This window comes from Adiantum capillus-veneris, chromosome 13 (assembly GCF_014529385.1).
Source record: "Adiantum capillus-veneris isolate H3 chromosome 13, ASM1452938v2, whole genome shotgun sequence".
Classification (NCBI taxonomy): Eukaryota; Viridiplantae; Streptophyta; class Polypodiopsida; order Polypodiales; family Pteridaceae; genus Adiantum; species Adiantum capillus-veneris.
In genome coordinates this window covers 158,300,212-158,326,792 of record NC_140943.1, presented here as the reverse complement: position 1 = coordinate 158,326,792, position 26,581 = coordinate 158,300,212, and the positions used below count along the sequence as shown (strand labels likewise).

Sequence of the window (26,581 nt, the reverse complement as noted above, 5' to 3'; positions counted from 1 at the left end):
CTTTGACAAGGCAAGAAGGGTGGTATGATCAAGAGTTCAAAAGAATACGTAGAAAAGTCTATTGATACTTTTTGAAAGATGGGTACTTGTGGAAGCATCCAAAACAAGAAATGGGATGCTATTGAGGGTTGTGAATGATAAGGACACTCAAAAGGACCTTATCAAAAAGTTTCATGAGAGTCTTTATGCTGGGCACAAAGGTGTATGAGCCACATTTACTAAAATCAAAGAGAGGTATTTATGGAAAGGTATGTATAAAGATGTATCTCACTTTGTGGAATCTTGTGAAACCTGTCAAATGTATTAAAATGTACGTCATCGTGATGGGTTGCACCCTACTTACCCATTGACCATGCACTATATAAGTGGGTAGTAGATCTGGTTACAATGCCGTCGGGCTTATGGCAAATGAGATACATCGTTCTTGCACGAGAAGACTTGACTAACCAGGTTGAAGGTCGTACTCTAAGAACAAAATCACGGAAGGGATATGTAACTTCCTCTAGGACGATGTGATTAGCCGTTATGGATGTGTTGGGAAAATAATAGCATACATGGGTGAGCTGGATGCCGACAAAGCTAGGGAATTTTTCTCTAGGTTGGGCATTAAACTTGCTCTCAAGAGTGCATACGATCTTGAAGGGAATGGTAAATTAGAACGCGGGCATCCTCCTATCATCAAAGCTTTGGCTAAGGCTTGCAAAGGTAAACTGGGAGAGTGGCCTAGGTTATTGCCTTATGCTTGATTGGCTAATTGTACAATTCATAGCTCAGTTACTGGTTATATACCTTTTAAGTTGATGTATGGTCAGAAACTTGTAATGCCAATTGCGGATGTAATTCCCACATGGAATGTATTACCTTCGGAAGATAGAATGAATAGAGAAAACCTTCTTGCTTTGCGCATACAACATGTATAAAGAAGGCCTCAAGATGTTGAGATTGCAGTAGCATGATTAAAAGATGCAAGGTTAAAGAATAAGGGCAGATTTGATAAGAGGCATAGGCTGACCTAAAGCTATTGAGGAAGGTGATTGGGTCTTGGTATATGACAATAGTCTTGTCAATCAACACTCAACAATAAGAAAGCTTCGAAAAAGATGGTTTGGTCCTTATGTGGTTAAGCATGTACACGTGAATGCAACTTATACCTTGTATGAGTTGGATGAGAAAGAAATAAAATTTTCAATTGCAAGGAAAAGAATCAAGCTCTTCAAAAGAAGAGGTGATACAAATCCCTTTGATTCATTAGAAAGTCAAAATGAAAGCTATGATAAAAATGTTATGTATATATATATGAAGAAAGAGAGGATGATGCGTTAGAAAGTGATGATGAAATTGACATGTATGGTATAACTAAATGAAGACTGAACCTGTAAAGAGATATGTGTGGCACATACTGGAGGATGTGCAGGTTTAGAGGGGTCGTGCTGTGGCACCTATTAAATGTGAAATTAAAATGTTCACCTCAAATTTATGCTTTTTGATATGAGGGACCAAATGTGACAACGTACATAATGTCAAACGTGTGAGAACGGGTGCCACGGTTGCTGTCGTGTACATACCTTACTGGGGCGGCGAGGCCTTGGATGTGGTACTATGACGTGCTTTATCACATTAAAACATGTCTTATTTAGTTTAGAAATGCATATATGTGGTGTATGAAGATGACACACTCGTTTCGCCTAGAAAGTTTAGTGTGGGCGGTCTCGACCTAAAATAGCAGGTTTCGTGTGCAGCCAGCCGTAAACAATGTATCTAAAGTGCTTGCCAAGTGGAAAAATGAGGTTCTACATGTAATTTGAGCCCAATGGGATTTTCCCACAAATTTAGGGATTTTTCCGAGCTTGTTCAAGCTTTCTACGGGCAAAAAAGGACATTTTTGGGCTATGAATGGTAAAGAATGGTATAAAATGACCCAAAAATGGTCGAAAATGGCTCAAAATGCCACATCACTCATGGTTTTGTGACTATTAGGAAGTGAGAAACATTTTTAAAGAGGAATCGGCTTCTCTGTGAAGGGATACAAAGGCTCCTTCTTCTGTGTGCTAGTGCAGTTCTGCATTGTTCCAACCCCGTGTCTGAGCTTGTGAGGGTTCCAATTAGGGTTTCTTCTCTTCAAAAAGGTGTGTAAACATGTCTATGGAAGTCCTCAAGTTTCCATGAAATGGCCTCGACAAAAAATTGAAGAGCAAAGAAAGTGTTTTTGTTGGGGCAAATAGGCATTACAACTGTGCAATTGGGATCGAGGCTACATCAAATTCTCAACCACACAAGAGTTTTGAGTTGTTCTTGGTTCTTTTTTAGAGTAAAGCTTTCATGGCTAGAGTTTTGTTTATTTTTTGTGTGTCTTTTGCTTGAGATCTTCTGCAACTCACTTGATTTTGTTGCTACCTCTCACAGTCAAAGGCTCAACGCTTTCCTAGTCGCATTGCACACTTCTTGACAACGCAACATATTGTATTGCAAGCTTTTTCCTTGCGACCTTTGTCCGGCTCAACTTCTACTTCTGCTACACTTTCTTTCTTGTTCAATAGTTATATAATTTTGATTTGTTGCTGGATTGGTCCATTTTAACTATTTTCATTAGGGTAGATATTCGAGCTCTTGATACGAGTTGTCAAGAATGAACCATTATACTCCGTAAGTTTGTCTTGTTCACACTAGTTCTGCAATTGGACACTCAAGTGTTTTGAGACACTTAATCTATCTTTTTGGATTTAATTTATGGAGCTAGAAACTAATTATTGAATTGTTTCTCATCATGGAGTTGGCTTGTGAGCCAAAGAAAGCCAAAGGAAATTGAGGATTTTTTTCTATGTCAAGATGAGCACTATCCCAAGAGGTTGATCATAAGTTTGAGATTGTAATTTTCACCAAAAGTTTAAGGTGTTTTCTGAAAAAATTCATAAAAGACTTAAAACTTGTCTTAAAAATACTATTTCTTAAGGTTGTAAATCCTTGGTAATAGTAAGTAAGATGAAAATAAGAAAATAAACTTTAAAAGCCTAGTTTTCATACCTACTAAACGTAGCAAGCAACAAAATGAAATTCTGAAAATGTTGATAAGGGGGCAAATTTTGGGCTTTCAAAGCTTGTATCAAAGAATTGATGTAATCTTATTGCAAAGCTATGATCCAAAGTGAATCTATAGGTTAACACTAAGACTGTACATATTTTTTGGGCATTCAATTCAATCTTACATAAGTCTCATAAAGCAAGTTGCTTTTCAAAATATTGTTATGTGCAAACTATCAAGAATGTGAACTTGTCACCAAAAACCATGTAAATGAAATTATAGATGCTCTTTCTCTGTTCTAGTTGAGGACTTAGTTATGCTTTATTGAAATTGACAAAAAGTTTCAAAGTTATGTCCATTATTATAGTTTATATCTCTCAAGTGAAAAATGAAAACTTTTAGTGAGTGCAGTTTTGAGATATATAAATATATCCGAATTATAGCTTATATTAACTAATGTAATTTTTGGCTGATGTATTATGGGGATAACGTACATGCCTATATACCATAAAGGTCCTTCAATTCACATAAATAAGATACTTTACTTCATATATAATCCCATGCATGAAACTTGTGTATTGGACCAACATAACGTAATATAATTTAATACAACATTAAAACAATTTTTTATTGAGTAAAGCATAGACAAACATACGGGGCCAATATGGATAAGCTACCTACAATTTTCTCCTAGACATTGGCAAATTTTTTTAAAAGCTTAGTTTACTTATATTTCTATTCATTACATGCAGCTTTGCGCGAGCACTCTTTATGGGAGCCGTTATCTATCATAATAAGCTCAAAAGTAAAAGGAGGCAATTTTTAAAACTTTATGATTATTGTATAAAGTCCCTATAAAGGAATTTTGGAGATTCTTTGTTAGATTGACATGGAATTTTATGCAAAACATTGAAAAAAAATCTATCTTAGATGACATTGTCAAAGGAAAGCAACAATTGAAGTTAAAGCTTGCAAGGCTAGAAGACAAGGGGCAATTGTTAGGCCAAAGGACACTCACGTGTCCTGTTTTGGTACCAAACTAGTGTTAACCTTGGGCTGAGACGCATGGGGTTGGAAATTTAGTGGTAAGACAAGAAAAAACTTCATAAAAAATCAGGATTTCATTTGTAAGTTCTTTTACTTATTATCAACTATTTACCTGAACAGTAGTTGAGCTTGTCAGCTCAGAACATCAACTTTTAGCAATCTGGTGAATGTCCATGTTTTACAGAACACCTTCTCAGCAGAGGTCCCAGCTATTATGTTCAACTTGGAGCTTGATACTTTGAGGTATATGAAGACTCTGATACTTCCTCATTTTAGTATTTAATGGTGAAATTTTCAAATAGAATGACATTGTGGATTTTCTAGAAGTCCTAAAGAGTTTCAATACAATTGCTAATGTACTAAGACCATATGTTTTGGCTTGTCAAAGGCACGGCCTTCTTAGAGACTATGCATGCCACTGTTAGCTTTATACAGGGATTGCTGGAGCATTTTCTCTGGTTGCAATTCGTGGAGACAGAGGCTAAGGAGACACTCCTTCATTTAAGCAGAAGAACTCTGCATTTTCTCATCATTTTGATGTTTGGATCACCAAAGTTATAGGATCACCAAAGTTATAGGCTAAGGAGACACTCCTTCATTTAAGCAGAAGAACTCTGCATTTTCTCATCATTTTGATGTTTGGATCACCAAAGTTATAGGATCAATAAAGAAGTTTTCTCATTCTTTCGTGAGTGCCCTCCAGGCAGGACACTTCGCGAACTTGTGAGACTCATGTTGCCTCACATATGGATCCGGATTCTATCCTCTTTTTTGCCTTTGATTATTTGTCCTCGCTCTTTTGAAAGGAGCCTCGTATTCTTCAAATTGCCATGCTTCAAGAGGGGTCTCGTCATTTGATGATTTCTGTCACTCTCGGATGGATGCATGATGTGGTTTGTCGTATTTAAAATGCCTCTTGCCTTGGGGATGATGGTCTGGAATGACAGTTTTTCCTGGATTACTGTGAAGCTCTTTGTCATCCTTTGCTGCATGGTTTTCAGTACAATTTTGACTCTGGCCACATGCCTGCTTCTATGGCTTTTGGGTTGATGTGAGCTTACACCAAGGGGTACAGAGACCTCCTTTCTTTTACAGTGGAGTCTCCTATCCTCTGTAAGAGATTTTAGTGGATGATTAGTGCTCGAATACAGCCATTTTTGCCTAGCCTCATATATGCTTGTAAGATAGGTTTTGTCGAGCATGGCTAGATTGGGCAATATTTTTACCTTGTATGGGACTATTAAGAGGGTGCGACAATCATGACAGCCTCTTGCCATTGATTTTGAGTAAGCATATGATTGTGTGGACTAGGACTTTCTTGAAGGATGGGGTTTCCGTGGAGTTGGATCACTGTGGTTGCTTCCCTCTACAAATCAATGCTTAGTTCAGGTTGCGTGTCTTTGGGAGATGAGCATGCGTCATTTAAATCAGGAGTATGCTCATGACACCATGGTATCTCTCGTTATTCCATATTTATAATTGACATATTGCGGTTATTCTCATCTCCATTTGCTTGGCTAGCAGTACCATCATCAAGTGGCATAAATCAGTTGGGTCCTTGGTGGGAGTTAAACAAGTTCACTTGGGTTTGTCAAGTGGGATAGTTCAACCAGGTCCTCCGAAGCAGCGGAGGAGTGGGGACAACACTGGTCTTGTACTATTCATGTAGATTGAGTGTATCCTTTGCATTACTCCCCTCCTCAGTGACTTATCCAACATTGGAAACACATACCAACTTGATGTACACACGGTGCCTTGGCTTCACAGTTTTGTACTTACCATGATGACCAGCTCTTGGCAGCATCCAAGGGGATCTATAGTACTCAGTAACAGAGCTATGATCTCCTTGCAAAGAAAAAGGAGAGATGAAGGGACTCTCAACAGCTTTGCAGAATAAGCAGTGCTAACTTCCTGAACAGGTAGAGACATAGGCGACAACTATTAGGCTGTTAAAGAATTGCCCCATGTCCAGAACCACACCAAGTAGTAGCCACTATCCAAGTAAAGCCACTATAGATAGGTGAAGAAGAGGATGGGATTGAGGCAGCCATCAAGAGAAATTTAGGGACATTGTCGAAGAAGCCTAATCAAGTAGTGGACACTCAACTCACAAATCTGAAAACCCTTGCGGAGAGTATATCATATTAGCTTAGTCCACCTCAAGGTAGATGTGCAAGGACTGCTAGAGGAAAAGCTTGGCAGTAGAAGCTGAATAGAGCCAAGGCCTTTGTGCCATACGAGATCATTAGCAGCCCCCCCCTATCGAGATAGAGGCGCTTACTTGATCAATCTCCTTTATCCAAGCTTATGGGATACTACTAGGGACAGATATGCCAGATTTGCCCTTGAGTCCTCCAGACAGTTAGCTTTACAAGGGGACACATCATGCTGGTATGCACAGATGTCAGATACATGGCTTTAGCATGGACAGCTTGCCTCCTTTCTAGTACTGCCTTGATGCACCATTGCTGTCTCTTACACGGGTGAAGATTACTAGACTCATTTGCCAGGACATGACCCAGTTGGACACCAAGAGGACATGGATAGAGCTGACACAAGAGTTGGGCAGGAAGATGGATTTCTATCGAGAGCATCTTCTCCAACTCACAGGGAATGGGTTTGTAATTCGGCCTTGCGATATGGATACACAGCTATCTCATGGGTTACGGTGTGCCATTGGTCAAATACAAACATCTCACGCTAGCTTGAGATTGAGACTGGTAGATTCAGAGGGATACCAACAACTAGCAGGATAAGCTACCTCTGCCATATAGAGCCAGAGATGGAGATGCATTATATATGCGAGTGCACAGTATATTACGAGATATGGGGTCACTTCCACTCTCTATTCATAGAGGGCTTCGGACCCTTCTCCAGAGCCATGAGCTACCATGACCAGAGACGTCTTGGATTGTAACTACTTGAGTTACAGAGACACAGAGATAGTTTATTTAGGAGATTTGGAAGGAGACAATCCGAGAGTCAGATTACTGATTTCTTCACACCAAACACTAGACAGATAAAGGAGCAGCCATCATTGCAAAGCTCAGCACATACTCACACCCGCGGTACTCTCATTGGCCGAACATTGGAGCTAGGGAGATCAAGACACCCACGACTGAGGAGAGGACCTTCACAACATCGATAGAGATTGCAACAGAGGATTCGAGCCAAACTTTCTCAACATCCAGAGTAGAGATGAGTATGTATTCTTCACTGGAGCAACAGAGGCATACCCACACAGTCAATCTGATAAGAGACGCCGTTCTGGGAGCACGCCTCAGAACAATTGGTATGTTGAGGAGTGTAGAGAGACGAGAGCACAGCTTGAGAGGGATCTTCTCCTAGGGGTCATCAATCATTGATAGTCTCGGATAGCCCGGCATCTTGTGCGACGGAACAAGGGAGCGTTCCTAGCTCAGATGGAGCGAGACTTATACCATTTGTTCTTGAGTAGAGACTAAGGAGAAGCATGGCGTTTCTTTCATGAGCACTTCCCTCCCCCAATGCGTGGTGTCAGTATGCAACATCCTTATACACGGTTCCTCGACAGACACCCCTTCTAGATCCTCCTGAGCCATGCCTACGAGTGCCTTCTTTACCACGGCCATCGACAGGATGAGGACGAGGAGGGCATATTTGTCCTGCATGACATTATCAAAGCGGAGGTAGCCGCACCGCCCATCGTAGTGGAGGATCCCTCTCATACGGTACGTTTCATCTAGAGATTAAGGGAGCTACCGGAGGAAAGATTTTTACACAGAGCTCTTGAGGCATCTAGGCAACAGATAGAGGCAGGTGAGAGTAGACCATGGATGCACAGATGACAGTGATTCAATACATGGTCTGGATACAGAGCAGCTCCTGCCTTTTTAGCACAACTGGGACTCACCATTTATACGCCTCTCACTATGTGAGAGGAACTAGATCCTCTGAGAGAATCTGTAGCAACTATTTATTCGAGAGACATGGATTACACCTACAGATCCTCTAGCATTGAAAATGTAGTATTATAGAGAGCATTTCATGCCAATTCGGCCACAAAACACGGACCCAAATTGCCACATAGTGCTAGAGTGGCGACAACTCCGGGTCTCATCTCACAGATTGAGGTGCAGGGCTGAAAAAAACCAAGGGTGGATATGAAAGAATCCATCAAATGCTTCTCTCTCTCTCTCTCTCTCTCTCTCTCTCTCTCTCTCTCTCTCTCTCTCTCTCTCTCCCTGGCTACCCCTAGAGTAGCTTACAACTGTACTAACACTGACTCTACATGATGCAGCAGCGGAGGCATACCCACACACCGAGCCTGAGCAGAGACGACGCTCTGGGAGCATGCCCCAGAACAGTCGGTATGATGAGGAGTGCCGCGAGATGAGAGCCAGACTTCAGAGGGAGGTGTTCTTGGGGGACCTCACTCACAGACAGTCTCAGATTGCCTTCCAACGCCTAGTGCGACGGAAGAAGAGGGCCTTTTTGGCCTCGCTAGAGCAAGATTTATATCAGCTATTCTTGAGTCAGGACTCAAGTGAGGCATGGCGACTCTTTCATGAGCATTCCCCCTCTCCTGCCATTACTTCTACAGAGGCTTGGGGCCAGTATGCATCATCTCTGTACACACTTCCTGGACAGACACCTCTTCCCTTTCCCCTCAAGCCATGCCCATACCCGTGTGCTTTTTTCACTCTTGAGATGGTGAAGAAGGCCATTGATAGGATGAGAACTGGGAGAGCATATGATCATGATGGCTTAGTGGCGGAGCATTTTATACATGCTAGGGACCTGCTCGCAAAGCTTCTAGCAGTGATGTTCAACCGTGCCGTGTGTGAGGGCTTGCGTGATACTTGGAGTCTATCTACTATTGTACCCATCTTCAAGTCAGGAGACCCAATGGAGCTTGGGAACTATCGCACTATCATGATTGGACACACATTGGTACGGTTGTACGCATCCATTCTCGAGCAGCAAAACTGAGTAGATGGGCAAAGAGGGAGGGCATACGCGCAACCGGGCAAGCAGGGTTCAGGAGAGTTTCTCTAGTCTTGACCACATTCTGACACTAAGAGCCATTATTGAGGAGGGCAGATCACATGGGAGACGGATCTATTATAGTTTTGTGGATTTCCGCAAAGCCTTTGACATAGTGCCCAGAGCTAGATTGATGCGCAGACTGCAGGAGATGGGAGTACCCATAGAGTTGGTTTGGGACATTGGTTCACTCCACTATCAGGGTGAAGCAAAGCTGCCCGCTCTCCCCTACTCTATTTGGTATGTATGTGGATGGGGTTTCTGACTATATTGAGAGACATGGTGATAGAGGGGCATAGCTGGCAGGGACATGGATTCCTCTATTTCTATATGTTGATGATATTGTGTTGATCTCCGACTCTCCAAAGGGGATTCAGCGTCACTTGGACGCATTGCATAGGTTTGCCCACGACAGTGGTTTGTCTGTCAACCTTGGTAAAACCAAGGTTATGGTGTTTAACACCACCCCAGAGTGGATCAAGAAAGCAACTGTCACAAACGGGAGCGCATAGCAATATAAAATATACTCGGATAAATAGAATTTATCATTTAATATTGAAGCCCAGAGGATATAGAGAGAAATAAAGAGAGATAGAGAGTGAGAAGATCGACACAGTACTGGGGACCAGAAGATGGGCTTGTCCCCCTCCTCCCCCTCCCCCCCCGTAATAGTATCTTTATTACTGAGGAGAAGCCTGTACAAGCACTTGAACCGAACGTTTATCATGCTCCTTCTAGAATAAGACTTCATGGTTCCTGAAGCCTCAGCTTCCGATTCCTAGGGCAAAACCCTATTCCATGAAACTTTCCGTTCCTTGTTCCGAATCCTCAAGGACCAAGGTTCTCGCCTCTGGATCTCACCTTCTAGACTCAGGGCATGGCATCCCTGTAACTCTTTTCCGACTCTGTTTCCAGAGTCCTCTTCTTGCAGAACAACTCTGCTTTCTCGGACATGGAGTCCTTACCTGGGAATCCCCACTGCTGGATCACAATTGTAGAGACTACCTCTCTCCTAACTGTGGATCTACTTCCCAAACTTGGATACGAAACCCTTGGGCCGATCTGGCTTTAGTTCCTTAGAGCATATTCAAACACACATAACCATGGGACAACAATTCCTATGGCGAATCCACAATTGATATCTCTCGCTCTTTGAGCGGGAAAAGCGATCTCCGTGTTTCGTAGTCTCGCGATCTCTTGTGTATTCTAGCGGCAGAGTCTCCTCTTGCTGGTGCTGGCAACTCCTTCTCCGAGAGAGGGCGTGTGATGCTTTTATAGCTCCCTGGCCACGACAAGAATAGTTGAGCGCTTGTTGCTCGCGTAGAGATCGCTGGCGTTTCTTTGTTTTTTTTGTAAAAATAAATAAAATCAACTCTTCTGCTAGAAAGAGGGAGAGAAAAAGCGTTGGCTAATATGTTGCCTTATTTATTAGAGGCTGCCCACTTATTAAGTGGGCGGTCGGTCACCTTTTTAAAATTGGTTAAAACCTGTTCAAAAACTTAATAAAAGCTTACAAGTTGAAAAACAATGCTTACACAGCACTTCCCACGTCCCTGGATGCAACCACATGCACCGTTGCAATGCAAACATAGACTTCCTTGCGGGAAAGTATCTGTTTTTTCAAAAAGCAACTCGCTTTCTCAGAAAGCATCGGTTTTTTCCTCAAAGTTTCCTTTGAACCCATCTTCATTCAAGTGCTTGCTCTTCCGTGTGAACAATTCTAACACTTTTTGGAATTTCCTCCTTGACTATGGATAGTCCCTTTCTGATGCATCGGTCACCCACCTTGCGAGGCATCAGGAATACCCATCACCTAGTCTTTTCCTACCGAACTTACGGTACAATCTCCTTCGCGATGCTCTATGTCACCCATCCTATGATGCATCAGAGATGTCCGTTTTCTGATGGTCGAATACTTCTTCCCGATCCGATGTGACGCATCAAAAGTATCCGTTCCTAGTGGCCCTACAGATATTCCTTTCACAGTGCTCCCGTCATTACTTTGAATGACGCACTAGGAATACTCTGTACTCGGATGTCTCCAGTGAGAAAAACCCTCTCACTTATAAATACAATAATTCATTTAGAATTATTTTTCTGTCTGATAAAGACAATTTAGCAACATCCCTCTCACTTATAAACAGTTGTTCTCAACTGTAGAGGTCCAACTCAACTACCGGGGAGAAACGGAAAAATTCAAAATCTTGCTCAATGGTGAGTTGAGCTGGTCCTTTCTCAAAAGAGAACTTAAAAATTAAATTAAATAAAAATTCAATAATTTCAATACTTACCTGACCGGTTCATGTCCTTCCTCTAGTACCTCGAGGATATCCTTCACCATTTATCAAACTAACGAGCCACGTAAGAACTCGTCATTCACGTCTTTCCGAGAATCTGTTAACTCAATTCCACCTTCTCAATCCCGAGAAGAATAATCCTCCTAGAAATCAATCTAGGTATCTGTCCTTGCGGGTAATCTTGCGCTGTTAGTCGAGAGGGTATTGAATCTCTTGTGTCCTCCCATATAGGGAATGCCTATCTTGTGTCCTCCCATATAGGGAATGCCTAAGTCATAGAGCATTAATCTCGATGTCTTTCTTTCACAAATAGAGTCTGCGATCACCTTAAAGAAGGTTCTTGCCGGGCCGTCGCTCAACGTAGGCAGACGGTTCCAATCCGAAGATTCCTTGTGTACGGTGGAACTTCCTTCCAATCTTTTCCTCATGCGAGTTATTACCACCAACAGTGTCTTCCTGACGCCCATTAGCATCTCTTCCTTGCGGAGGCCATAAAAAACGTTTCACCTTGCAAGCATCAATGACACCTTGCCAAATCTTAGGCAGATAAGATTCTAGCCATAGTATTGTATGTTCAAACTTGGTTCACAATAGAGCGAACACACTTTGGATCTCAGGGATGTTCTCCCATTTGTGGTTAAGGTCTTTCTTACTGTCACTGGCCGATCATTACATGCACAAACAAAATAGCTCATGTTCATACTAGCAGTATGCTAATTGTACTTGACCTGCTTATGGAGAAGCGTATGCTACAACCATAACTTGCTACTGTAGTAGTGTACTTGATGATCATCGATTATCAGAATGCACCTTCTCAATAGAGAAATTCAAAGCAACCGAACACATCTGACAAAGAGATTCTTGTGTTGGAATATCATTGCGCACAAAAAGGTGCTCAAGAGAGGTATGCCAATCCACTTCCTTGACAACAAGGTCTGCATCTTCACGCGTTATCCATGTACTCGAAAGTGTACATAATACTCATGTTGTGTTAGAGTCAGAGCTTTTATGAACTGAGAAGATTACCTTCCTTTCGTAAGATTCTCAGAGCTCACTAGGATGGTTTTGTGAGGAGGCCCAGATACATGGACACCCACTCATCTCATGGGATACGATGCGCTATTGGCCAGATACGCACATGTTCACACTAGCTTCGGATCGAGACTGGTAGGTACAACGGAGTTCCAACAGAGGCTAGGACTTGTCCCCTATGTCACATGGAGCCAGAGACAGAGTTGCACTATACATGCCACTGCCCAGTTTACTATGAGATACGAGTCCGCTTTCAGTGCCTGATCAGGGAGGGCTTTGGCACTTTCTAGAGTCATGGATATGAGGATCAAAGATGTCTAGAACTGTTTTTACTGGAGTTGCACAGACACAGAGAGAGCCTGATGAGAGGAGAGGCTAGCCGGTCTCAGAGACGGATCACAAACTTCTTTAGAGCGGACACTGGGCAACAGGAGGAGCAGCTACCACAGGAGAGCTCACATTCTCCGTATACCAAAGGCACGCCGATCGATCGAGTGACCGAGCTTGGGAGATTCAGAGCCCACGGCGGCGGAGGACTACACAATACCGGTGAAGACTGCAGCAGAGGATCCGGGTCACTTTGGCCTGGCATGCACACCGCCCGATCAGACTACTGACCATGGAGGAGATTGATAAGATCTGCCAACGACCGATGATGGATCTCCTGTGATTCAGCTCTTTTGAGGACTGTTCACCTTGCTCATCTTGTACCACACACATACCCACATTGTGTCATATTAGCCCTCATTCACTACTCCAGCCCTTTCCCTGCTCGTATCATACACAGTTCCCTTTTTAGTAACTTTTCTTTTCTTTTTATTTTCAGTGCATTGTAACTTTTTTGGTCTCATAGGTCATTTTGGCCTTTTGAAGACGTTAATATAACATTTCATTTCATCTCTCTCTCTCTCTCTCTCTCTCTCTCTCTCTCTCTCTCTCTCTCTCTCTCTCTCTCTCTCTAACATAATAGGTCTTGAGTTCAACTCTCCTAGTTTCCTACGACGTCAAAATTCTCTTCTTTTCGGGTGTGTGTGTGCGCTAATAAAAGAGGAAATTGGTATAACCTTTTTTTGTTTTTTTTGTCATCTTGTTACTTTGACTTTGTATCAGATCCACCACATTGTAATTTTCTGGTCTCATAGGTCACTTTGGCCTTTTGAAGACGATAATATAACATTTCATTGCTCTCTCTCTCTCTCTCTCTCTCTCTCTCTCTCTCTCTCTCTCTCTCTCTCTCTCATAACAGGTCTTGAGTTCAACTCTCCTAGTTTCTTACGACGTCAAAATTCTCTTCTTTTCGGGTGTGTGTGTGGGCTAATAAAAAGAGGAAATTGGTATAACCTTTCTATCACCCAAGTGTGGTAGATTGGTTATGCCATTTCCCTCTTGAATAACAGGTCTTGAGTTCAACTCTCCTCGTCGGATAGATCTTTAAGGTCGCTTGGGATAGTTTCCTATGACATTAAAATTCTCTTCTTCTCTCTCTCTCTCTCTCTCTCTCTCTCTCTCTCTCTCTCCCCTTCCTACCCCCCGTTGCTGTCCCTGCGCTCCTGCTTCCCCTTGCCCCCCGTTGTTGCCCCTGCGCTCCTGCTTCCCCTCGCCCCCCGCTGCTGCCCTTGCGCAGGTGAATCTCTCCCTCTCCCGCCCCGCACCCGCACCCGCACCCCCTGCCCCTGCTCTCTCTCTCTCTCTCTCTCTCTCTCTCTCTCTCTCTCTCTCCTACCCCGCGCGCTGTCCCCCCGCCCCCCTTCCCGCTTCCTCTCTCTCTCTCTCTCTCTCTCTCTCTCTCTCTCTCTCTCTATCGCTCTCTCTTTTTAACCCTTTAACTTTTTAAGCTTTTAATTTTTTAACGTACTAACTTTTTAACCCCTTTTAACTCTATCGTTTTTTAACTTTAACTCTATCATGTTGCCTCGCTCTCTCTCTCTCTCTCTCTCTCTCTCTCTCTCTCTCTCTCCCGTACTCTTATCGCGTTTTTCCATTTTCTCTCTCTCTCTCTCTCTCTCTCTCTCTCTCTCTCTCTCTCTCTCTCTCTCTCTCGTCCGTACTCTATCGCTGCCCCTCCCTTGCCATACCTCCTCGCGTTCCCCCACCCGCCCAGCTACCATGCCCGCTGCTAGTGTGGATGCACACGTGCGCTTAGTGGCTCTTTTTCGGACGGCGATCAAGCATGAGGAAGCTGAAAGATAAAGCCGAACCCCTAGAGGATGCCATTCAAAAGTGCAAAGAGGAAATGACGGAGACCATTACCAAGATGAACCGCAATCTCTTGGGCACACTAAACATGCTCAAAGGACGCGTGCTGATCAAAGAGAGCAAGATAAATACGTTGGAAGACCGAGTGACGACTCATGATGAAGAGATTGCGTCACTCAAGAAAGACCTCGCCGAAGCACGATCAAGAAACACACTGGAAGAGGGCGAACTGCAATCCTTAGTGTTCGAAGAAATCAACACGATCAAGGAGCAAGTACGGGCCATCAAAGAGGGAGTAGAGCAACACAAAGAGATGACGACTTCTTGGGTGGATGTTCTTACCAAAACTCAACAGAAGGCGGATGAAGCGGAGAAATGGATCAAGGTGGCCAAGAAAGGAAAAGGCAAGGATATAACGCCCACGTCCACACCCACTATCATTAATCAGACACTAGAGGAGGAGCAAAGAAGATGGGTGCGCGCTTCACACGTGAGAATTTGCGGTCTTAAAGACAAAAGCAATGTGGACTAAGAGGTAAAAGAACTCATGGCCTTAATGGGTGGTTCATGAGCCGATGCACACAAGAGCATGGAGAGTGGGCAACATAAAGAAAAATGGAAGCAGTGGGGAAACCTCAAAAGAAAGAGCACTCATCCTCCGTTTTCCCTCCATGAAAGCGAATGAAGTCCTTCTTGAAGAAAAGACCAACTCTTAAAGAGATGGGCATCTTTCTCGGGGATGATCTCACCCTCTCGCAGATCTCTCATATGCAGGAAGTGATGCCGGAGATTAGAGCGGCAAAGGGAAAATGCAAGATTGCCTTTTACCGAGATGGAAGAGTAGTAATACTAGAACGACGCTCCACATGATGGTGCGAGACTTATGGGACCACACTCAAAGTGGCTGCCTGGAACTGCAATGGATCTATGCGTCTTGATGTGGGTGCTTTTGAGGATAGCTTTACTGGAAGAGATATCATCTTTTACTCTGAGACACACCAGGCCCCCGGGCAATTCATGCCTCACATCAGTGGATACAGGTGGGAGACAGCCTACAGACAGCAGAACGCTCAGAGCACAGAGGACGGGGCTCGGGGGGAGTGGCAGTGTTATTTAGAGAAGATCTGCAGCCATTGATACATATAGCCCGTAGGGATGAGCTGGCTAGGTACATGTGGGTGAGACTGAAAGCAGAGACAGGCAGATATCTTTACATTGCTATTTGCTACTTTCCCCTGAGTACATCAATCTATGCATCACCCAGAGGACAATACCCTTTTTCTATTTTGGATGATGACATATGGGAGTTCTCTAGAGATAGTGGCATTATCATTCTAGGGGACTTCAATGCTAGGATTGCCCATCACTAGACAGTGTTTTATGATACTTCAGAGGAGATGCTAAGAGAGCTAGATGTTGTAGAGACGGGCCTGTCCAGACTATCACACGATGTGGAATATACTGAGTATGGGCGACACCTGATAGACATGGGCACTGCACATGGACTGGCCATCTTGAATGGCCTACAGAGATTTCCTCCTGTGCTGGAGGTTTTACATGCTTCCCACACAGACATGGAGCCAGCACAGTGGACTATGTCATGGCACAACCGAATCTCATCTCTAATATCGAGGATCTCACAGTTGGGCCCAAACCGGTCGGAGTGGCAGTGGATCATGCTCTGGTGTCGATGACCATCTCCTTCCAGTTCAGTGTAGCACACAGGCCACGGGTAGCAGCCCCTACTCGCTACACCTTCACACGGGAGACGGATTCTGTATACATGGACGGGATCTATAGACGCCTATGCACTGAGGACCCGGGGCGACCTCTGGAGGAGCTAACTACTATACTGACACAGACATTACACGATGCAGCAGCAGAGGCATACCCACACACCCAGCCTGAGCAGAGACGCCGATCAGGGAGCATGCCTCAGAACAGCTGGTACGATGAGGAGTGTCGCCACACTAGAGCTAGACTTCAGAGGGAGGTGCTTTTGGGGGATGTCACTCCCAGACAGTCATAGATTGACTTCCGACGCTTGGTGCGGCGGAAGAAGAGGGCTTTTTTGGCTCGTCTCGAGCAGGATCTATACCAGCTATTCTTGAGTCAAGACTCGCGTGAGGCATGGCGGCTCTTTCATGAGCAGTCCCCCCCCCCCCCCGCCCCCCCCTGCTATTTCCTCCACAGAGACCTAGGGTTAGTACGCATCATCTTTGTACACAGTACCTGGACAATCGCCCCTTCCCAACCCCCCCGATCCATGCCCACACACATGTGCTTTTTTCACCCCGCTGAGATGGTGAAGAAAGCCATTGACAAGATGAGGACTGGAAGGGCATATGATCATGATGGCTTAGTCGCTGAGCATTTCATGCATGCCAAAGACCTACTAGCAGAGCTTCTAGCAGTTATGTTTAACCGTGCCATGTGTGAGGGTCTACCGGACACTTGGAGCCTATCTACGATTGTACCACCTTCAAGTCAGGAGACCCCATGAAGCCTGGGAATTATCGCACTATCATGATTGGACACACACTGGCACGGTTGTATGCATCCATTCTTGAGCAACAGCTGAGTAGATGGGAAGAGAGGGAAGGAATGCATGCAGCTGGGCAGGCAGGGTTCAGGAGAGGCTTCTCTACTCTTGACCATATCTTGACACTTAGGGCCATCATCGAGAAGGGCAGATCTCATGGGAGACGGATCTATTGTAGCTTTGTGGACTTCCGCAAAGCTTTTGACACAGTACCCAGAGCTAGATTGATGTGCAGATTACAGGAAATGGGAGTACCCACAGAGCTCATTTGGGGGATCATGGCATTGTACAGATCAGTAGTAGGGCATGTACGCACCCGTGAGGAACTTTCTACACTGGTTCACTCCACTATTGGGGTGAAGCAGGGCTGCCCGCTCTCTCCTACTCTTTTCGGTATGTATGTAGATGAGGTTTCTGACTACATTGAGAGCGATGGTGATCGAGGTGCACAGTTGGCAGGGACATGGATTCCACTTTTGTTATATGCCGATGATATAGTGTTGATCTCCGAATCCCCAGAGGGAATGCAACGTCAATTGGATGCTTTGTATAGGTTTGCCCACGAAAGTGGTTTGTATGTCAACCTTGGTAAAACCAAGGTTATGGTGTTTAATACCACCCCACAATGGATCAGGAGGTCAGCACCTACATTCACATACGGCCAAGAGACTGTGGAGTACACAGATGCTTACACTTACCTTGGAGTGGTTTTTAGCGGACCTGCATTCTCACTCAGAAGAGCAGTAGAGACCAGACTGTGAAACCGGCCTGTTCAATCCAAAAAGGGTGGTAGACTTAAACCTTATTTGCTTTCACCCATTTAATTTGTCGCCCACTTTACCTGTTCTTTCAAGACACAACAAAGGGGAAAGGGATACAGGCTGCTAGATTGCATCTGTATGAGTAGACCGACACCAGATTGGCCCCTAACTTAGGCGCCCCTTTCGGTATTTCTTTATTGTTAAAAGAGGGAATAAACGTTGTGGTTCCCTACAAGCTGCCCCGCACAAGCTTGGCTGAATTTCAACTGTTCCGGCCCGATTTCGGCAGCATAACTGTACTAGGACCCTTCACAGTCAGTATTCCCACGCATTGAATGACTTTCCCGACGCATACGGGCACTTTACAAGACCTGGCGAGAATCTGCAGCACGCTGAATTCTCTGTTTTCAGCCCGGAAAATGCGCTAGATCACCTGTACAACAGTCCCCTCACGTCCCCGAACCTTCTGGGGGTATTAGGGACCGTTTAGGGCCAAAACCCTAAACCTGCAAAAATACACAGCAGGCTGTAATTTACTGTTTCGGGCCCCGTTTCGCGTGCCGGTCGCATCCGTAGCAAGTCCTCGAGCTCCCGCACCTGTAGGGCTACTTGCCCTTTGAATCGGACGAGATTTTTGGCGTGAAACCTCTCCGAAGTCACTTGTACTTGCGGGGGATTAGCCGCTAGCTAATCCAATACCTGTGCAAGAGGCTCTTGCCTCGGCAATTGCGCATGAACCCACACAACTGTACATTGGTCAATTGAAAAGCCCACTAGAGGGGCATAACATACTGCCATAGGGGAGAGAGAGGGCAGTGCGTAGCGTGCAGGGCATCACTCCTGGCACCGCATTGTACATAGGAGGGAAAGGAAGCACTCCATAGCTCTTAACCTGTGACAAAATCTGCAAATGAGCCTCTCCTAGCTTAAAATTCAGCGCCACCTTCTCTTGCATGAGGAAAGTGCACCAGAATGTGCCACTTGGCGAATTTACAAGCATTTTCCCGTTTCGGGGTTGCCGCCTAAAAATATCCTGACCGGTTGCCAAGTTGACTTCGCGGCAGAGTAATAAAACGTTCCCCTTGTCATTCCGGAGGTAATGACGCGGATACATTTTCAGGTCCCAAAATAGTAGTTCCCTAAATTTTAGGAGATGCTGCCATTGTATCTTTCTAGGTCATCCGACCCTCTTTGTACACTGCAGCCACATCAAAAACTGAAATGTAGCCTATGTAGCAAAGGATTCCACTTTGGCTAGTCAATGACCCCACTTTGGCTAACCATAGTCCTTGTCCAACCTTAGTGCCCTCTTGCCCTCAGGCCTGGACTCCCTCTGGACAGTTCCACACTAGCTATGCAATGTAGGGCAATTAGATTTCCCGAGGGGTGTTTCCAAAAAGTGAAAATAAATAAATAATAAGAAAGAAATCAACAAAAAAGATAGATAGTAGTCACACGCTGGTGACAGACTGACTAGAGCCCACGTAGCATTGGGTAGATTGGAGAAGATGTGTCCGCAGGTTCAGTTTCAGGAACCCCGGACGAAGCTCTGGCGCTCTGACACTTTGGTGGCTTCAGCATTGCTCTATGGAGCTGAGATATGGGGACCTTCATTAGATCACCACGGGAGACCGGGTCGCACAGATGGATGGGGGAACATGGAGAAACCTCTCGTCTCTATGATCTCGCGGCTCATTAGAGCCAAGGCATCAGTACCACGGGCCATTATCCGAGCAGAGCTAGCGGCCCTCCCAATAGTAGTTGAGGCGCTCACCAAATCAGTCTCCTTCATAAACCACACATGGGAACTTCCTAGAGATTGATATGCTCGCATTGCACTTGAGTCCTCTCGACAGTTAGCCATGCAAGGAGATACAACATGCTGGTATGGGGAGATGGTATCATGGTTTCAGGCGCACGGGTTCAGCATCGACAGGCTGCCACCATTCCAATACTCATTGGATGCACTATCTCTCACTCTTACACAGTCAGAGATCACCAAGCTCATCCGCCAAGACCTGACCCAGCTAGACACCAGGAGGACATGGATACAGCCAGCACAGGAATTGGGCACGAAGATGGCTTTCTATAGAGACCACCTTCTCCAGCTTACGGAGGATGGTTTTGTGACGAGACCCAGATACATGGACACCCACTTGTCTCATGGGATACGATGTGCTATTGGCCAGTTACGCACATCTTCTCACTAGCTGCGGATTGAGACTGGGAGATACAACGGAGTACCAACAGAGGCCAGGACATGCCCCTTGCGTGACATGGAGCCTGAGACAGAGTTGCATTATACATGCCGCTGCCCCGTCTACTACGAGATACGAGGCCGCTTCCATTGCTTGTTCAGAGAGGGTTTTGGACCACTCTCAAGAGTCATGGGATATGAGGATCAGAGATGCTTGGGTTTGTTCTTGTTCGAGCTGCGCTGACACAGAGACAGACTGATGAGTGGCAAGGCTAGCCAGTCTCAAAGACGGATCACAGACTTCTTCAGAACAGACACGGGACAGCCGCAAGAGCCACTCCCATAGCAGAGCTCCCCCTCGTCTCACACCAGAGGCACACTGATCGATCGAGCGACTGAACTGGGGAAATCCAGGGGTCCACGACTGCGGAGGACTACGCAGCATCGACGGAGGCTACGTCAGAAGATTCGGAGCACTCTGGCTAGGCATGCGCGACGCCGGGTCAGACTACTAACCATGGAGGAGATTGATGAGATCTGCCAACGACCGATGCTAGATCTCCTGTGATTCAGCTATCCCAGCTAGCTGCTTAGTTCACACCTAGCAGTTTAGGATTCCATAGTATTTTATTTTGTCATTTTGTCATCTTGTTACTCTGACTTTGTATCAGATCCACCACATTGTAACTTTCTGGTCTCATAGGTCACTTTGGCCTTTTTGAAGACGTTAATATAACATTTCATTTCATTTCTCTCTCTCTCTCTCTCTCTCTCTCTCTCTCTCTCTCTCTCTCTCTCTCTCTCTCTCTGACATCATGGTTTCAGGCGCATGGGTTCAGCATAGACAGATTGCCTCCCTTCTAGTACTCACTGAATGTACCTTCTCTGACTCTCACACAGTCCGAGATCACTAGGCTCATCTGCCAAGACCTGACTCAGCTAGACACCAGGAGGACATGGATACAGCGAGCACAGGAGCTGGGCACGAAGATGGCTTTCTACAGAGAGCATCTTCTCCAGCTTACGGAGGACGGTTTTTTGACGAGACCTAGATACATGGACACCCACTTGTCTCATGGGATACGATGTGCTATTGGCCAGATACGCACATCTTCACACCAGCTGCGGATCGAGACTGGGAGATATAGCAGAGTACCAACAGCGGCCAGGACATGCCTCCTCTGTGACCTGGAGCCTGAGACAGTTGCACTACACATGCCACTGCCCCGTCTACTACGAGATATGCGGCCGCTTCCATTGCTTGTTCAGAGAGGGCTTCAGACCACTCTCCAGAGTCATGCGGTACGAGGATCAGAGATGCTTGGGTCTGTTTTTGCTCGAGCTGCGCAGACACAGAGAGAGCTTGATGAGAGGAGAGGCCAGCCAGTCTCAAAGACGGATCACAGACTTCTTTAGAGTAGACACTGGACACTCGGAGGAGCTACTACCACAGGAGAGCCCGCCGCCTCACACCAGAGGCACATTGATCGACCGAGCGACCGAGCTAGGGAGATCCGGACGCCCACGACTGCGGAGGACTACACAGCGTCGACGGAGGGCTGCATCAGAGGATTCGGATCACTTTGAGCCGACATGCTCGACGCCCGGTTAGGCTATTGACCATGGAGGAGATTGATGAGATCCGCCAGCGACTGATGCTGGATCTTTTGTGATCTGTGATTTAGCTATCCCACCTAGCTGCTTAGATCACACCTAGCTGTTTCGGATTCCATAGCACTTTATTCTGTCATTTTATTTTGTCATTTTTGTTACTCTGACTTTGTATCAGATCCACCACATTGTAACTTTCTGGTCTCATAGGTTATTCTGGCCTACTGAAGACGTTAATATAACGTTTCATTTCATTTCATCTCTCTATCTTCAGTGGTCCAAAGTTCTCCTTAAGGAGAGCAGCAGAGATCAGACTGACGAGAGCATACGCAGCTTTGGAGACCATGGAGAGGATTCAAGGGGTGGAAGTGTTTGAGATTCTGATGGTTCCTAGGCGTATTATTTGCTGACTTGCTTGGAAGTGGTTACTCGCTTTTTAGAAAGTTGCAATAATCCCATGTTTTACTGGCCTTATGCAACGACTGCTGCTTAACCTAATGCAGTATCATTTCCAGAATCACCAGTTTTCTTGATATAGAAAGGTCTGGCTAAATATTCTTCGTCGTAAGACATGAGTATTAAACCTGCAAAGCATTGGCGTACTGTGGTTAAGAGGCTACCCTACAAAACTCTTTATTTGTGCCATTGTCGGTTTTAGTTGAGTGAATTTTCTCCATTACAATTTTGATTGTTAGAATCTTTTGCATGACCTTGATTATTCTAATTGGCAGGCCAAACATACTAAGTACTTTGAACAATGTGTGTTGATGCCTCTCGTAAAATATCTCTCACTGTTTTTGTTGATACAGGGCAGATTTAGGGCTTTTTGGGTTCCCAAGCAAAGAAGTACACTACAGTTTTCTTTCCCAATTTCTTCCGGTGTTCTATATCCGAACTCGAGACTACTCAAAGGTATGTTTTGCGGGCATTTCTAGGATTGAGCAGCTTGCCCCTGTTGTTAGTAGGTTTTCCATACTTCCATACCTGTATATGTTTGCCATTATGGAAAAACTATGATTGTTACTTTCACACAAGCTCTACAATCAATTCTCTCAACAAAACTTGGGTCAGGTCTTTTTTCGAAGGTCAGGGTGGGATCCCTCTTGAGAGTAAGTGCCTGTATCATGCCAAGTAGTCAAAGCAATCCCTTTGGTGTTGCCACACATGGGGTTTTTGATGAGTTTGTGGTTACCAGTGAATCAACGTCCGTCAAACAATGGTGTTTTCTAACCAGAGTCTCCTACATAGACAAGCCGCATACGGTGATGTGTTTTTAATTGTCTTATTGTGTGTTTTTTAAAGCCAAATGGAACACTTAATGGCTTCCAGCATCCCACACTTCCTAAATCGCAATTTCTTGGTAACATTTTCTTAACTAAACTATCTTCTTTTAATGAAGAAAGTACAATATCTTTTTTAAACAGACCATTGCTGCCGCTCCTTTTGTGGTGGACTATACTGGAGCTCTTTTTCGCATGTATCCAGGTTTTTTTTTGTCCCTGAAATTGGCCTAATTGAAGATATAAATTGAATGATGTTCAAGCAACATGCCATAGCCTGTATCATGCAAACATTGAGAATTTACAGCTCATGTACATTCTGATTTTCAGATCCCTTTTGTTAGAGAAAATAGGATGGGGTAACTATCTGTGAAACCCAATTTCAAGGTTTACTTGAAAGTGGATTGTGAGACATTTGGAGATATTAAAGCTATTAGTCCTAGCTTAAGCATGCTCTGATTGAAGCGAATGAGGAACTTGAATCCTGTTTCAGTGGCAATTTGACTTGTATAATCTCGTGAAAGGACAGGCTACAAACTGGTTGTTTTTAGAAGGGAAGCGGTATTGATTTATTTGTTTCAAAACATCACTCCAAAGCAAGTCAAAGCTGTTCTCAACTTTTAGTGGCTTTTCCTCTTCTTCGAACGTAAGGGTGAAAAGGGTACCGAGTAAATGTATGCTACATTTAAGCAAATAAGAGATTGGTTTTGATGAGATGAGTCACATTAAGGGCTTCCTTATATTCGTTCTAGGGGCATATCAAAAGGGCTGCATCAAGCTTCTTCAAAAGTAATAATGGGACATCAAGCTCCCTTGGACTTATTTTTCATGTCATAACAGATCAAAGGATTGCAAGAGACTCATGGCCTATTTTATCTGCATGTGATGTAGGATTGTGATATAAGCCAACTGAAGCAGTGAATGATTGGTTTCTTTAGTTAGCATTCAAAAAATATTAATTAAAGTCTGCAAGAGTTCAATATGGTTAATTTCCCTCGTGCTGAATTTGACTGTTTTCCAATTTTAGGCCCATGGCAAGTAATGTTGAAGCAAGGAGATGGATCTTATGTGTGCGTGGCTGAGAGTTCCAACAGATTTACACTGGGCCAGGTATAGATCTCTGCAATCTCATTTTAAACGAGCGTGAGGCCTTTGCAGAGGAATGGAATATGCTAGTGCAATTGATAAATCCTGATAAGGATGTGATAACATAATTCTGGTCTGCTTATCGTGATTGCTCACTATGCAGACAAAGGAAGAGCTTCTAACAGCGCTTGGTTTGCAAGAAGAGAAAGGAAGCACTATGGACTTTCTTAGACGAGGTTATAAGGTAAATTCCGAGTTTTCCTTGCGATGTTGAACTGTGTCGATCAATGGAATAAAAGGCAGAGTTTCTTGTTGTTTAGAATTCTACTTGGTGGGAGGATGATGTGGAGGTCGAAAAATCAGGAGACTGGAGAAGCTGACAGGAAGAGCATCTAAAGAACAGACCGTGGCATTATATTGGCTCAGATGTGACCGAATGTATGTCGGTTGAAGTCGCAAATCTGGTGCTCATCTTTCAAGCTAACCATATTGGTATTTGAAAGCCTGAGTTTTGTATATGAAGCGGTACTACCCATTAAAAGCAGGCTCAAGGTCCTGGCTTTCAAGCTCTCTCGTCCTTCAATGGTTAACAAGGTTTTCAATGGCAGCAGAATGCCAGCTCTGATGTCATGTAGCTTGAAACCTTCGGGTTGCACCATCCTTATCATGATATGGAAGCCAAAAGAAATAGCGTTAGGCAGAAACTAGTTTTTCCTAACACATTGCATAGAGCCATTTTGTGCCAAATTAGTCATTTAGATAGAGAGAACAGTGTCTGCCCAAAGAGCATAACTACTTTCCTGGTCCTGGGTGCATTTGAAGAAATTTACTTCCTCTTTCTCAGAAGTCATGGCACACATGCCGCGAGAGAGAGAGAGAGAGAGAGAGAGAGAGAGAGAGAGAGAGAGAGAGAGAGAGAGAGAGAGAGAGAGACGGCATCCTCGCTATGGAGAAGGCCTGGAATGGTGCTAGTGGACTTTTTTAGACCCTTTTCTAGCCATATCTGGGGGCCTTTGGGACCACTCTTTATACAAGGGGCATTAGGGTTTTTAGTGCTTCACTCAAATTTTGGTCTTTTAATGCTCTCAAGTTTGTACAATGCTAGCATTCCAAATGTATAAAAGGATGACTCTCTTCTTGCTTCTACTTTCCACACGACGTTTATTTCTGGTGGTTCATTGTATTTATTATGATGATTATGAAAAAAAGTGAATCCTTACGTGTTACTCACCGGTCCGCCATTGGAAACACCACGAGGATGCCTCCTGTCTGACTTGCATGTAACATCCAAAAATGGACGATAGAATCAAACCGGTAGTTTCCAATGTTTGTATAGTGCTTGTCATCTTGATGTGCTTGCAAACTTCAAACATTGCTTTGCAAAATAGCCTTAAAACCGTTAGCAAATTCAGAATGTCACTATATGGGTGTTTATAAGCTCTACACAAGTTGTGGACGTTGAATGCCTTTTACGCTCAACTGCCACTATGAAGTTAGTGAAAAAGTAATCACTTGTAGGTTGTAAACAGCACTTGCAAGCAATAGATATTACTTGAGCTCTCTATTTGTGCCTCATTAAACTCTATGATTCTTTCCCCTTTTCACCTATATAACCTTGAAGACAACAAAGGACAAAGTAGGTTATCAATGTGATCAAAGACACTCTAGATCAATCTAGAGTATGGAATGAGAAAGTGTTCTCTTGAAAGACATTTTCATATGGAATTTAGGTTGGAATAAAGGGTGCTTGTATGCGGCTATCTCATTTTGCCTCTTTGGATAATCAAGGTCCAAAGTTGGTGTAAGGCCCCCATGCACCAGAAAAGATGCACGATAGTTGCTATACCAATTGTATGCAACGAATTAACACACATATCTCAAGTTGTTAATATGGGAGCGTACAAGGCATTTCTCACAAGTAGAGAGAATAATGAGGCACTGGAGAAGTGTAACCATTGAAAGACATTATGCACAAAAGCGATAGTTGCCATACCAAATGTATGCAATAATTCCCCTCAAGCTTCCAATTTGGGAGCCCTATGGATCTGGCTATGGCATGTGGCATCTTCATAAGATGAGAGTGATGAGGTAGAAGTGTAACCATTGAAAGGCAACAAAACTTCTTTTCAACATTGAAAGCCAACATTGATTATACTAGTGTAGCATGCAATGAATCTTACACACCACTTACCTACTCTACCTTCACGTCTTGCTTGGGGATGAAGTGATTTCGTATGCAAAGCAAGCAAACTAGTGTGCTCAAACCCAATCATGCAAGCATAGATGTCACTTAGATGCTCAAGATAATCAAGCAAGGGACATACACACTCCAACATTAGTCAAATAGAAAAGCTTTAGAGAAGAGACTAAAGAAGAAAATTGATTTTACCTCTGCTTTCTTTTCAAAGTACTTTAACCTATTATTACTTCTCTAGCGTGTGTACGTAATGCACTCAATGGAGGTTGCCATGGACAAGTTTAAATAAAA

General features: G+C 44.2%; 1 protein-coding gene across 3 annotated transcripts in view; it reads left to right on the top strand.

Annotated features, from left to right (window-relative positions):
- LPA3 (Low PSII Accumulation 3) overlaps positions 1-25,235 on the top strand; it is a 94,450-nt gene extending 69,215 nt beyond the window's left edge. The window contains exons 8-13 of one of the 3 annotated variants that reach the window (XR_015190090.1): positions 4,251-4,309; positions 22,542-22,639; positions 23,152-23,212; positions 24,035-24,117; positions 24,257-24,337; positions 24,414-24,470. Coding sequence is in view for 2 of the 3 variants with exons in the window: in XM_086527624.1 (XP_086383750.1) it covers positions 4,251-4,309; positions 22,537-22,639; positions 23,152-23,212; positions 24,035-24,117; positions 24,257-24,337; positions 24,414-24,473 (447 nt within the window). In the remaining variant the exon portion in view is untranslated. Of the gene's footprint in view, positions 1-4,250; positions 4,310-22,536; positions 22,640-23,151; positions 23,213-24,034; positions 24,118-24,256; positions 24,338-24,413 lie in introns of all 3 variants that reach the window. The other 2 variants (XM_086527624.1, XM_086527625.1) reach the window with 2 other exon arrangements.
- Positions 25,236-26,581: the final 1,346 nt, after the last annotated feature.